The sequence below is a fragment of the Branchiostoma floridae genome, chromosome 5, assembly GCF_000003815.2.
Source record: "Branchiostoma floridae strain S238N-H82 chromosome 5, Bfl_VNyyK, whole genome shotgun sequence".
Taxonomy (NCBI): domain Eukaryota; kingdom Metazoa; phylum Chordata; class Leptocardii; order Amphioxiformes; family Branchiostomatidae; genus Branchiostoma; species Branchiostoma floridae.
The window spans coordinates 15,773,271-15,785,121 of NC_049983.1; the positions used below are offsets into that span (position 1 = coordinate 15,773,271).

Sequence of the window (11,851 nt, forward strand, 5' to 3'; positions counted from 1 at the left end):
CTTCACAGCATCCGGCTGCTTTAGAGGAATTCATATGGCCTATGTGGGAACTGTACAAGTCAATCAAGCAGCCGTAATCGGTAGCGGACTTGCCGGCATCGAATACACCGAAACCGAGGGAGAATACAGTACTGATGCCCCGTTGATACAGGACACTGTCGTTGTAGCGACGAGGACGGCATTTGATAGCGATGGTCCTTGCACGGAAGTTGGCATTAGGACTCCTCAATCAAACGATGTAACATTGTCGGATGTCACGTTCGTTCACTTTGATACTGAGGGCTGCGGGGCGCTTGGTGGTTGTTCCGGTTGTGAGTGGTATCAGGCAGGATCTGATGTCAAAGTTGAAAGGTTAAAGTTTTACAACTCCCCCAACAGAGTTGCCTTTCGTTGGGAAAGCGAGTGTTGGTTTAAGGACTTAGATCGATCACTGAGTGGGAAGAAGCACGCCATGGTCCTGCCCTGGAGTCCGATTCTTCCCACGGAGAACTGTAAGGTTGTCCCTGCGTTCAGCAAGGGTTTGGTCAGCGGCGCCATGTGCGACAAGTCGGTAGTATTGCACCGCTGCGATTTCTACAAAGTCAAACCCGGATGGCTAAGCGGGGGCAACATGTCGGTATCCACAGACACGGCAACGCTAACTGTCCCGTTCGTGAAAAACGGACTCAGATTTCAAAACGGCTGGGCGACCACGTTACCGAGTTGGCAAACTTACACCATTGAATTCCAGGCTGGCAGCCTACCTACCAACTTGAGCTACGAAGCTACTTTGCACAACTTTAAAGATGGTGACTACCTAGTCATTAAACATGCTCTCGCAAGCCAGCCCGACAAGGTTTTGATAAACAAGCGTCTCGCTGAGAGAAGTTACGAACCGCTGACCTACCAGAAGCACAAGAGCCTACAGTGGCATCTAGAGAACAACACATTCAGCTACTTGGGTACGTGCCAATTGCTATTGATTACTAACCATATTTTAAATCGAAAGGTTCGCACAGTGCCAATCAGATGCTGGAATGGAATATCGAAAAGTTTTCAGGGGCCTTGCTGGAAACTTCTGTTATGATTAATGCCTGTCATTAAGACAGAGCAACTAGAACTCCCTGTATCTTTTTTGAGATTACCTTTTGCATGCATCATTATGTCTTCCTGCATATATTTTATAACAGGCATGCTTACACCGACCGATACTATGCAATTTAAGATTAGAAAGATTCTAGAATGGAAGAAAATGATCGCAAAACATCTAAACATCTCTTGGTCTGGTAACTAAAACCATTCAAGTTGAAACGATATTGTGTTTTTTTAGGTTAGTGCATGAGTAAATTTAAGGTTAAAGTTGACCGTGATGTTAGATGTATCAATATAAGGAAATAGAATATAGCACAAAATGTTTGTAAATCATATGTATTCACATAACCGCTATAACCATGCACAACGTCTTTACTGCAGTTAGTGGAAAGGGGAAGAAGACTCCGACCGACCTATCCGTATACGTAGAGATTCACGACTGTAGCGAACCGACGTGTGGAGGAACGGTCTACATCTCCAAGAGACCACGTGATGCAGTCTTCTGGTCACATGACTCCAGCTGGCGAATAGGCGGCGGTGTAAGAAGCGGGCAGGACAAGGTACCACAAGAAGGCGACAATGTTGAGATTCAAGAAGGTATTAAACTTTATGACTACTTTTATTGGAAGGATCATGAGTGCTTTCAACAGATTAAGATAAGTTAAAGTTGAAATTTATTCCGTTTTATGGATGATATCAACATTGTCTCTTTTTCCCTTTGTGAGACAGATTATTGGGGCTGTATATGTACTTTTTGTGCCTTGTTATAGTACAAATTTGTACTCAAATTTGCTTTTTAGTGGTTATCTATTATCTTTATTCACCGAAACCATTTACTTCCAGGCCTGTGGATGGTTGCGGATGTTCCTCTTCCTCGACTAGGCAGCCTGCTCATCCGGGGAACTTTGGAAGTACCAACCGAACAAAGTCACGTGATCAACGTGACCTGCATCGTCATCATTGGTGGTCGACTCGTCATCGGTTTTGAGGATGAAGTGGTCCCGAATGGTCACACAGTAACCGTCGCTCTACACGGCGGCTGTTCGATTGAGGATGTCCTATCTTCTAGGGCAAAAAGGACAACGGCGGAAATTGAGAGTCTTGTTGGAATAGGTAGCTGGACCCTTTTCTTTGTTATTGCATTGTTATGCATGCTTATTGTATTGCTTGCATGTCAGTTGTCATTACATACAGTAAGCAAGCAATCGTTTGGTATGTTACAGATAAACAATCAGAGAACAGCATATAATACGCTATAAAAAAGCTCAACTAGTAGGCCTGCTTACGATGCTATTGTACTCCGAGTAGACTAGTTTTTTTGATTTGATTCTAAGTGTCTTTATTAGTATGAATCCCATCTCTGAATAAGTCTAACATTTTACAAGGAGGTATTAAACTAGATTTTTCACGGTTTTATTGCAATCTTTGCAACTGTTTATGAAACTATTGTGCTCGAAACCTGTTTGACATGCTGTTTCTATATACATTGTATTTTTTTTTATTTAGCTGTTTATGGGAAACTAGAACTGCACGGTTCTCCCCATTCGGTCACGTGGACACATCTTTCTTCAACGTTTGCCGCGGGTAACAACAAAATCAGGGTACGAGATGAGGTAGACTGGCGCCCTGGGGACGAGATTGTGGTGACGTCGACAAGCTACGACCCACATCACGCGGAGACATTCACTATCAGAAAAGTTGGGAAAGACCGGCGGACTCTGTACCTCGACACACCCCTACAGCACACACATCTTGGTAAGTATGGCGAAAATGAAGATTAAATGTGCGTTAGATCAATAAATATGCCGGTACATATACATCAGGATCCCCCGAAATGGCCCCGCAAGGGGCATCGTACGGGTAGGGTGGGTAGCCCTCCTGCCTGGCACGTAAATTACTCAACAGTGGGAGCAATTCAGTGCCGGAAGGTTGAAACTTAAGAGAACAGGCATAAATGAAAATAGTTGACAATATGCTAGTTCACTGTTTCGGCTGCGTATGCGGGTATGTAGTTTAAGATACCCTAGATGGGTAGACAAAAACTTGCCAAAGGACCTTGATCAATGAACTTTGACTAGAATGCGCACGAATGCAAGGGTACTAGGAAATTTAGGTGGCTGATAGTCTTAGACATTTGCGTGTACCAGCCGCATAACGATAACTGATTGCATTGTCTGTGTGAAATTTAGATTACGAGACTTCACGTTGTACGGAATTTCTAAAGTGCTCTTTGATTCTTTTCCCTTCTGTAAGGCGAAACTCAGTCCATTTCGGACGATAGCGGATCATACACAATGGCAGCCGAAGTTGGTTTGATGTCCAGGAATCTTCAAGTGATTGCAATGTCCACTGACAACAACCCGCCAGTCCATCTTCACGTTGGTCAACTCACAGAGGGTAGCAGGTCACACATAGGTAAAGTCAATGTCTATCGATTATTTTTTCGTTGTGACTACGAGATACAGAGATGTTAAAACTCCTAGCGTCTCCAAGTTGTTGTTCACGTAAAAACATGATTGTATATATGACCACTAAGTGAGCTATCCGTTTCAAGAGACCATATCATTTTTCTTTAACTTTACATAGGTTCAGCACGTATCAGTGATGTGGAGTTCGCGGGTCCATCAGGAGGAGGGGGAAACCAGGGGTCATTCACCATGACCTTCACTGGGGATTCCACCAATGAACAACTTTCAACTTCCTACGCCATCAACAGTAGCATCCATCACATCCAATATGGCGGACTTCATGCCACTGACTCTCCCGATTTAGAGATCAACAACAATGTATTCTATTGGACTGTCGGGCCGACAGTTTTGATAGAAGGCCGCACCGGTGTTATAAGCAAAAACCTAGTATGTCTATCAGTGGTTCCAAATATTGAGGAAAGGAGTAAGATCTGGTACGGTGCAATAGACGTCAGAAAGGCAGAGGGTGTGACACTGACAGGCAACGCTGTCGCAGGTTCGGAGAGAATCGCTTTCCAAACAAGCGGGATCACTTGTGACAGCTTAGGCAGTGATACAATGGAGGGCAATGTTGGTCATTCATCGCTTCACGGCTACCGCATCTCAGCCGGCAACGGGAAACAGGGTTGTACCAAGATCAGCGGATTTATGGGGTACAAGAATTTAGATTACGGGATAAGCTTTCACACAGAGGCTAGCGTTGTAATTGATGACGTGACTCTTGTTGACAACGGTGTTGCAGTGTTGCCGATGGTGTATGGACCTTCCGCGCTGTCTCACGAACTTGTAAACAAATTCATCACCATCCGAGAGTCTTTCCTGGTAGGAAGTAGTCCACTGTTCAACTGTGTGACAGACAGGTTGGTTACAGAAGTAGCGGAAGAAACCTCAGTGTTTCGGTCACCAAAGAGCCAAACCAATGGGCGCGTAGGGATCATTTGGCCCTCTTTCACCTCAAGTTCCCCGGATGTACCGGAAACTCCTTGGCACGTCTCTACGTCATATCCTGCTATCAACGGTGTGCTGAACATCAACAGTAAGTTATGAAGTTATTGAATATATTTAATATAAGACTTTTTTCCCATTTCAAAGTTGTTCCTTTAGCAAATAAGATATATGGTGGTCTCCAACAAGACAGCACATTATCTCAGACAGTCTTTCAATACAGTTTTCAATGAGTTTACTTTCGACAGCTCTGTCATCGCTCACGTCAGCTTATTTTTTTTTTCAAAACAGCCAACTTTAAGCATTGAATGGTGCAAAAAGGCCTTGCACTTTATTTGACATTTGCTTTCTTTTTTTTTTAACACAGACGTGACATTCGCAAATTTCGGATATCGATGTGCACAGAACAATCTTGACGTAGCCATCATGACGAACCCCAGTAATGCTGACGTCATGCACCCCGTGGTGGCTGAGGGGGTCCGGATGGTTGACGTAGAAAAGGACAGCCGCTTATTTCTGCACAGGGAAAATCAAAGGTAGCCACGCCATTATTACGCAGTTATTGTTAACCATATATGATGCCTTAACTCGGAAGTAGCCTCGCTTGTAGTAGTACTGCGGACGACCCTTCAGTTCCAGAATTGGACTCCTGAACCACCTGCGGGTGCACAACAGATAAAACTAGGATGTACGCAGAAGTCATCGTCGACCACGATGACAAACCAAGAAGAGCCACGCTTGACTGTTGACCTATAGCTAGAAGATGAACATGACATATTCTTTCATCTTATATCTTGTGGAGAGAATGATAGGAAAGCTTGCCTAACATATATGTGCTTAGGACAAGACTGACCCCTTGCTCATCCGTACTTAAGATTCCTTCTCCATAAGAATTAAGAAATGAATCACAAAATACGTTTTTATGTGACAGGGTTCCATGTGTGGAAAGCAGCTGTGGTGGTTCCAGCCTTCCCTTCATCCGGGACATGGACGGTGGCATCACGGGACTGAGCGGAAATCTGTCAACGGTCATTCCCGAGGTGCACTATGGGTGGAATCAGCATAGTGAGTCAAAGAATAGTTTATCGAAGGCGTTCCATAGAGGGCAGTAAATAATTCATATTGTCCTAGTCTACGTTCTGCAAAAGCACCATTTATCGACAAACAAATGTTTTAAAAACAAATACATGCCCATACCTTGCAAACAATTCCAAGCATATGTAGCATCCAACAATTTTAAGTGATCTTTTCCCTTTTTTTTTCAGATGATCAGTTTCTTCCTGAAGGCATGAAAGACTTCTTGTCAGCTCAAAACCTTGGACTGCGTTCTGTGGCTCCGTTCAAAGGTAAATATAATTTTGTAAAGCTACGGTCTGTCTTCAAATTGTTTATTGACTTTTGTGTCATTTTTCACGTCAATAAGATGCTAAGAAATCAGATAAAGAATTTATATTTATGTTAACCAGGTATTGTAAGGAAGCTTGGCAGTCAACCGAATTGTTTCAAAAACGACGCCTGGCAGGCATATAACTGCACCGGAATCGGCCACTCGATGCTCGTCATAGAAAGTCTGGACCCCGATACGGAAACTCGTCGTGTAGGCCCCGTCGCCATTTTGGAAAATGGCTACCTCAACCTCGTTGAAGAACCCACGAAGCATGCTACGGGTGACTGTGGCGCCTCTACCTGTACCAAGCGGATATCGAATTTCTACACGATTGTTGCGACAGGGCATCCGGTCCAAGTGTTCTTTTCCGCTTCGAATCCACAGAATCTACGCTTGCATTTACTGAACACGAAAGAAACTCAAGGTATATTGCTTCAGATATACTATGACAGACTAGAAAGGCTGGACGTGTACGTTGAAGGCGAGTACATGACACCAACTAACGGCAAACTGTCCGGTGGTCAGCTGTACATCAATACACAAGACGAAGCGAACACGTTCATCCCAAAGCTGCCACCAAACAAGACGGGAGTCAACTACTTTGACAGGGAGAATCAGGTGTTTTATGTCGTGGTAACCGGGAGCCAGCCCGTGGAGGTAAGGACTGTTCCAACTGTTCTGCTCATCATGGATGTACAGCTGGAGGTGGTTGCAGTCGGAGACGACGAAGTGCGACAGAAGTTTGCAGACCTGTTGGTGGTGGATGTCTCTCGCGTGAGAATCATCAGTAAGGTAGAAAAATGATAAGTCACATTGAATTCCGTGTCTTCGTCTAAAAACAGAATTTTGACTCAATATAGAAGTCATGCAGAGTACATATCTATGGGATACACTACTTCAATGCAGTTGTTCTTTTCTTTCATTTTCATATTCCTGTCAAAAGATAATGGTCTAGAATTGCATCAGTTGCAACAATGAAATGATTTTGTTCAGTGCAAGATTTGCGAAAATCTACAAAGTCGATTCTTGAAAAATTGCAATTTAAACTATTTTGCAGAAATGGTGAGGGAGCATTTTCACTATTGAAAATAATATTTAGAAATACAATCAACAGTGAAGTATGTTTTGTAATAAACAGACCGAGAGAAACTCCAGACGGCGGAAGCGTGACCTGTCCGGGGAGGTGGTGACGCTACAGGTGGAGGTCGCTGACCCTCCTCTACCAACGGTCGAAAGATATGACGTCAACGTAATGGCAACTGCGCAGACTCCGTCTGAGACGACAGAAGGTACTAGAGTACTTGTTTCAAGATAAAATGTTTAACCGTGTGGTTTTGTATGCATCTTAAGGTATAAGGATGTGCAATTATCAAAGTACGCCTCATTCAAAAGAACGTCACAGTACAACAGCGTCTGTATATCTGTATCTGTATCTGTATCTATATAGCCGGTATAACCGCCATTCGGCGTAACACACCAGCTTCGCAGGCACGCGGCGCGGCAGCAGCTGGTTATATTACACTGAACGATCCGTCACACCTAACTTAGTTGAACGTTACCATACATGGGCTTGCTGTGTATGTTGCATTCTTGTCACCTTAATATACAGAGATGTGTTCAGCTATAAGGCACACAGAGGCATTCGTTTGGTACACACCTGTCTACCTGCTTATGCCAGAGACTGGCCTCTTGCTACTTTCCGTCAAGAATCTTCATGTCGCACGGTCCTGTGCTCTAGTTTCCGCAGTCTTAGGACTTAGTCCAGTGTCTTTTGTGATCTGGTCCTTCTAATGCTTAGGAGGTCTACCATGTGGTCTTGGGTTGTGGAAATCCTGGTTGAAGACTTTACAGACTAAATGTATTCGGCGATCTCCTCATTACATGTCCGAACCATAACCCTTCTTAAATATCTTTGGTAGATAACAATGTTTACAAAAATGTTACATAGAATCCCAGGCTGAAGAGGTGTCCGTTACCTGGGAAGAGCTCCAGGCAGCAGCAGCGAGAGTCGTCAACAGTTACCAGAAGGGAACGATATCTGACGAACTCGGTTTGGAGGTATTGTTGTATTTATATTGAAGTAGCATAACCTCTGCTGTTGAAAAGAAAACTCACTTAAATACATTTAACGATCCAGACCACCATGCAGATATAGACAGTGCTTTAACTGTAGATTGGTGATGATATGTTGATTTCAATTTCTGTCTTTGCGTCTAATTCTGTGTTCCTCATTATCAGGTGCTGACGCTTTCCATAGCAGATGTTATTCCGCCTCCAGAGAAGATTGTATGGAACGCGACTACCAACACTACAAGGTAAGTTAAACTTACAAAACATGAAGTCTACACTGTACAACTTGATACTGACATCTTTATGAATATCTACCTAACTTTTTTATGAATATCTGCGAAAAAGACAACCATAAATTGGAATTCTTACAAATATCACACAGACATTAGATATACGTGTAAACAGATAAACCAAACGCGGTATTTTTTTTTACGAAAAGACACCTTTCCCATAAACTGTACGATTTACTTTTCAGTTCGTCCGAGAATTTGGGATCATCAATCATCGTAAAGTACCCTGTTCCCGTCTCCATGGAGATTTATCAAAGCCCACCGCATGATGTCACTGTTGGTAAACTTCTAGTTCAGCCGATACTAGTTCTTCTTGATATCAACGGATGGCAAGTCACATCTGTCGGCCACACCTCCGCTCCGTGGACTGTCACTGCAACCGCAGAGGGCTACACCTTACCTCAAAACTCTCCACTTCAAGGTACATATGAGCTGTTGTTTGAATTCTACACCAAAACAGCGAACGTTTGCTGATGTATAGAAATTACACTTTGAGCTGACTCAAAAGGAATAAATCACCGTATGTTTAACTATATCCATCGGTCTCCGTTTGAAAGATAAAGAACGTTTCTCAATCACAATGGTTATTGGGATGTGTGACGTCGGCGGAGGGACAAAGGTGCTTAGAAGTCGACACCTACCGCCGGTTCAGTTCAAAGTACTCTGCGTATCTTTTGACCTAGTTGGGCTTTTGACCTAGAATATTTTTACTCAATCTAATGTTTGCTGATGTTGTAGTCTTGAACGAACTTTAATTTTGTATTCTTGCAGGAGGAGTTACCATATCTTTCAGAGATGGTTGGGCAAACTATACTGATCTTCAGATCACGAAACCTTCGAACGGATTCCGAATTGTTTTTGAGATAAGCTACCCTCCTGGAGCGAGCCTCAGTCAGAGGACGGACAGGATATCGGTCGCGGATGAGGAGGGAGAGACAGTTGACTGGATGATGTGGATCATAGGAGGATCCTCGGGAGGAGGGTTTCTTCTCGTGGTCCTATTGGTTATAATAATCTGCGTGTGCAAGAAGAAATCAGGTGAGTACAAATATATATATGTCCTGGTTACGTAGTTCTCGTAATTTACTTTTCAGCACATTTGAAAAACTGGAATTGCTGATAGGCACATAAGTGTGGTATATAGAGCTGGTGTATATATGCGTATGGTCTGTAACACATTCCTTCCTCAGAATCTTTCTACTTTTGTTGGTATAAAAACGTCTACTACAGAGGAAAGCAATTTTTTGATAAGTGTCAAAACTTGTTGCTTCTTCATTAGATCAGTGTCATGTTCAGGACAAATAAGGTGCTTCGTCAATAGAATAGTGTCATGTTCAGGAAAAATAAGGTGCTTCGTCGAACTATCTCTGTAATGTTACCGACCTTGCCTCATCATGCCAATCATTTTGATATTGTAGAAACACTTGATAGATTCTTGATCTAACGTAAGGATACATCTTCCTTCCTTTACCTTCACAGCTCGTCGTGTGGGCTCCGAAGTCGTCGTTGCCAACTGGAGGAAACGACCTCACGGCAAGGGCGTTAAGGGCAAGAAATTCATCGACGAGGATACTCCATCGTCTTCCATGGTCGGCATGACTAGAGACGACGGCAATGAGGACAACAGAGTCGGTACTCCTATCGCTAAGGTCCCGATCGTCTATGAATTTCTGCCGCCGAAACCAAGTAGTCCAACAAGGCAGAGTTCGACATCCCCAAATACAGACAAAGTGACGCAAAAGGACAAACTGGCATCCAAAGATATTATCGACTATGACGAGCAGTATGAGTTCATAGAGTTACCTAGGAAAAGTAGCAAAGCAGAAATTCAACATATAAGTCCACCGGCGAACAAAACATCACACAACCAGGCAGCAGAACAATTACAGAGTGACACAAATGATGCTTCAACGTCGACTGTAACCAGAGAACCATTTTCATTGTTCAAGTCCTTGAAAAGAACGCACAGTCTGAAGCCAAGGTTGGGCTTTAGAAGGAATACCAGGAGGTCCGCTAAAAAGGGAGGGCCATGTGTGAAGACTCCTGCAGAGGAGATAATAGAAGAGGCGGGGGAGGGCGATGTCGAGGTTGATAACAGCGACCTACACTTTGTTTAAACTCAGAACTATGCCAAATCTTTTGACTGACAGACGAGGACAATGAGGCACTGTAGTCAAGTTAGTTAATCATTTTAACAGTGCTTCATACAAAATGACAGGTATAAGTTTTAAGGTAGTCGCATATCCATTTTTAGGCTGTAGTGGTATCCAATGTGTCTCGGGCACGGTATTCAAAGGCGAAGCCTAACCCACATCATCCACCGCCTTTTACCTCCCCAACTGAAGTCAGGTGCTCTGACATTCATCGTACGATCGTCGCACAATCACACACTGAGGGGGTCATTCCTGTTAAAGTCGTACAAAAGTCATATATCCCCATACCAAAATAAAAGTCTCAGATCATTGTTGGTTGTTGGTTCTGCTATAGCCAGGTGGGGATAAACTACGATTTTAAAACCGCAAAATGGCCTACGACGAATTTAAGCACACAGCAAGAATTTTTAGTTATTTAGTCAATAGCCTTTAGCAGAGAAACCCAACGATCGTGGCGGATCTAATTATAAGTTAATTGTGTTGCATGTACACTCGTAATCTTTTTTTGTTCAATGTTTTTTCACGTTCGTTTAGAAATGATATCACATGGTCTTTTGTTTGGTTAGACCTTTTATTTCAACTGTCAAATTACATTTGACACATACTTATCATTCAAAAGCACTACAAGTATAGGGTTAAAATCATTTCAAAATGATATAGCTACTAGTTATATGAGAACATACATTACAGCGCAAACAGAAAGAAACGGAAATTAATTGATATTATGACACAAGCTTTGAATGATATTTGGAAGCTTTTGCATGGCCTGCTTTTGTTACTTACTCTTAACATGCGTCATAATTATACATAGGCATCATGCAAAGTGACCAACAATGATTAGTCCAAGGCTTATGTAGCTTACAGCTTAACTGTCACAAAACTAAAGGAGAAAACAAACTATTAACGCAGAATGATTCTTCTAAGATATACCGGTTCTTTGTTCTATTTTAATTCGGTCACGATGATTGTGGACATCAAAAAGGATTTAAGCAAAGATTAATTTGATTGAAAATGAAGTTGCTCGACGATGCTATGTTACAAAGAACCCACATACATAAACACACGTCATGATCGCTTTGCTGGTTTGTCAGAAGACTTAAGCTAGATATCTAGTGCAAGCAAGTCCCACATTTCGGTACTTAGAACAGTACGCACTAGAGGTGTACAGGTACAAAATCGTTTTTTTTTTCTTGTAGGACCGGCCCAGAAAAAAACGGACCTGAAAGAAATCGGTGGACCGTATTTTGTACCGATAGTAATACCGATAGTAATTTTTATCATGTTTTGTACAATCAAACTTGGTTAAGTTAACAGAGACAGTGTTGTTAACAAATAAAGTCACCAAACAAAATCCTTAGTAACGAAATTGACCATTTTTTGTGTAGAATCTATCACCAATTCAAAAATGTTCACTGACAATTAAGTTTAGGACCTGACCGTCTGGACCTGGACCGTACCTGTGCATTA

At 42.7% G+C, this 11,851-nt stretch overlaps 1 protein-coding gene across 1 annotated transcript; it reads left to right on the top strand.

Moving 5' to 3' along the window:
* The first annotated feature begins 48 nt into the window (after window positions 1-48).
* On the top strand, window positions 49-11,754 carry LOC118416073 (fibrocystin-L-like). Its single transcript, XM_035821130.1, has 16 exons — window positions 49-941; window positions 1,453-1,668; window positions 1,915-2,184; window positions 2,578-2,826; window positions 3,325-3,486; window positions 3,658-4,575; window positions 4,852-5,020; window positions 5,416-5,549; window positions 5,750-5,830; window positions 5,951-6,663; window positions 7,010-7,160; window positions 7,820-7,929; window positions 8,110-8,186; window positions 8,417-8,652; window positions 9,003-9,269; window positions 9,711-11,754. Exons 1-16 carry the CDS (start codon window positions 452-454, stop codon window positions 10,346-10,348), a joined length of 4,881 nt encoding a protein of 1,626 aa, XP_035677023.1. The 5' UTR covers window positions 49-451; the 3' UTR covers window positions 10,349-11,754.
* Window positions 11,755-11,851: the final 97 nt, after the last annotated feature.

What these genes read in the sequence shown, in the direction of transcription:
- LOC118416073 (XM_035821130.1), top strand. Translation starts at nt 452, where the DNA reads ATGGTCCTGCCCTGGAGTCCGATTCTTCCCACGGAGAACTGTAAGGTT. An exon ending in CGGTGTGCTGAACATCAACA is followed by an intron (nt 4,576 to 4,851) that starts GTAAGTTATGAA and finishes TTTTTAACACAG; the next exon opens with ACGTGACATTCGCAAATTTC. An exon ending in CTATGGGTGGAATCAGCATA is followed by an intron (nt 5,550 to 5,749) that starts GTGAGTCAAAGA and finishes TTTTTTTTTCAG; the next exon opens with ATGATCAGTTTCTTCCTGAA.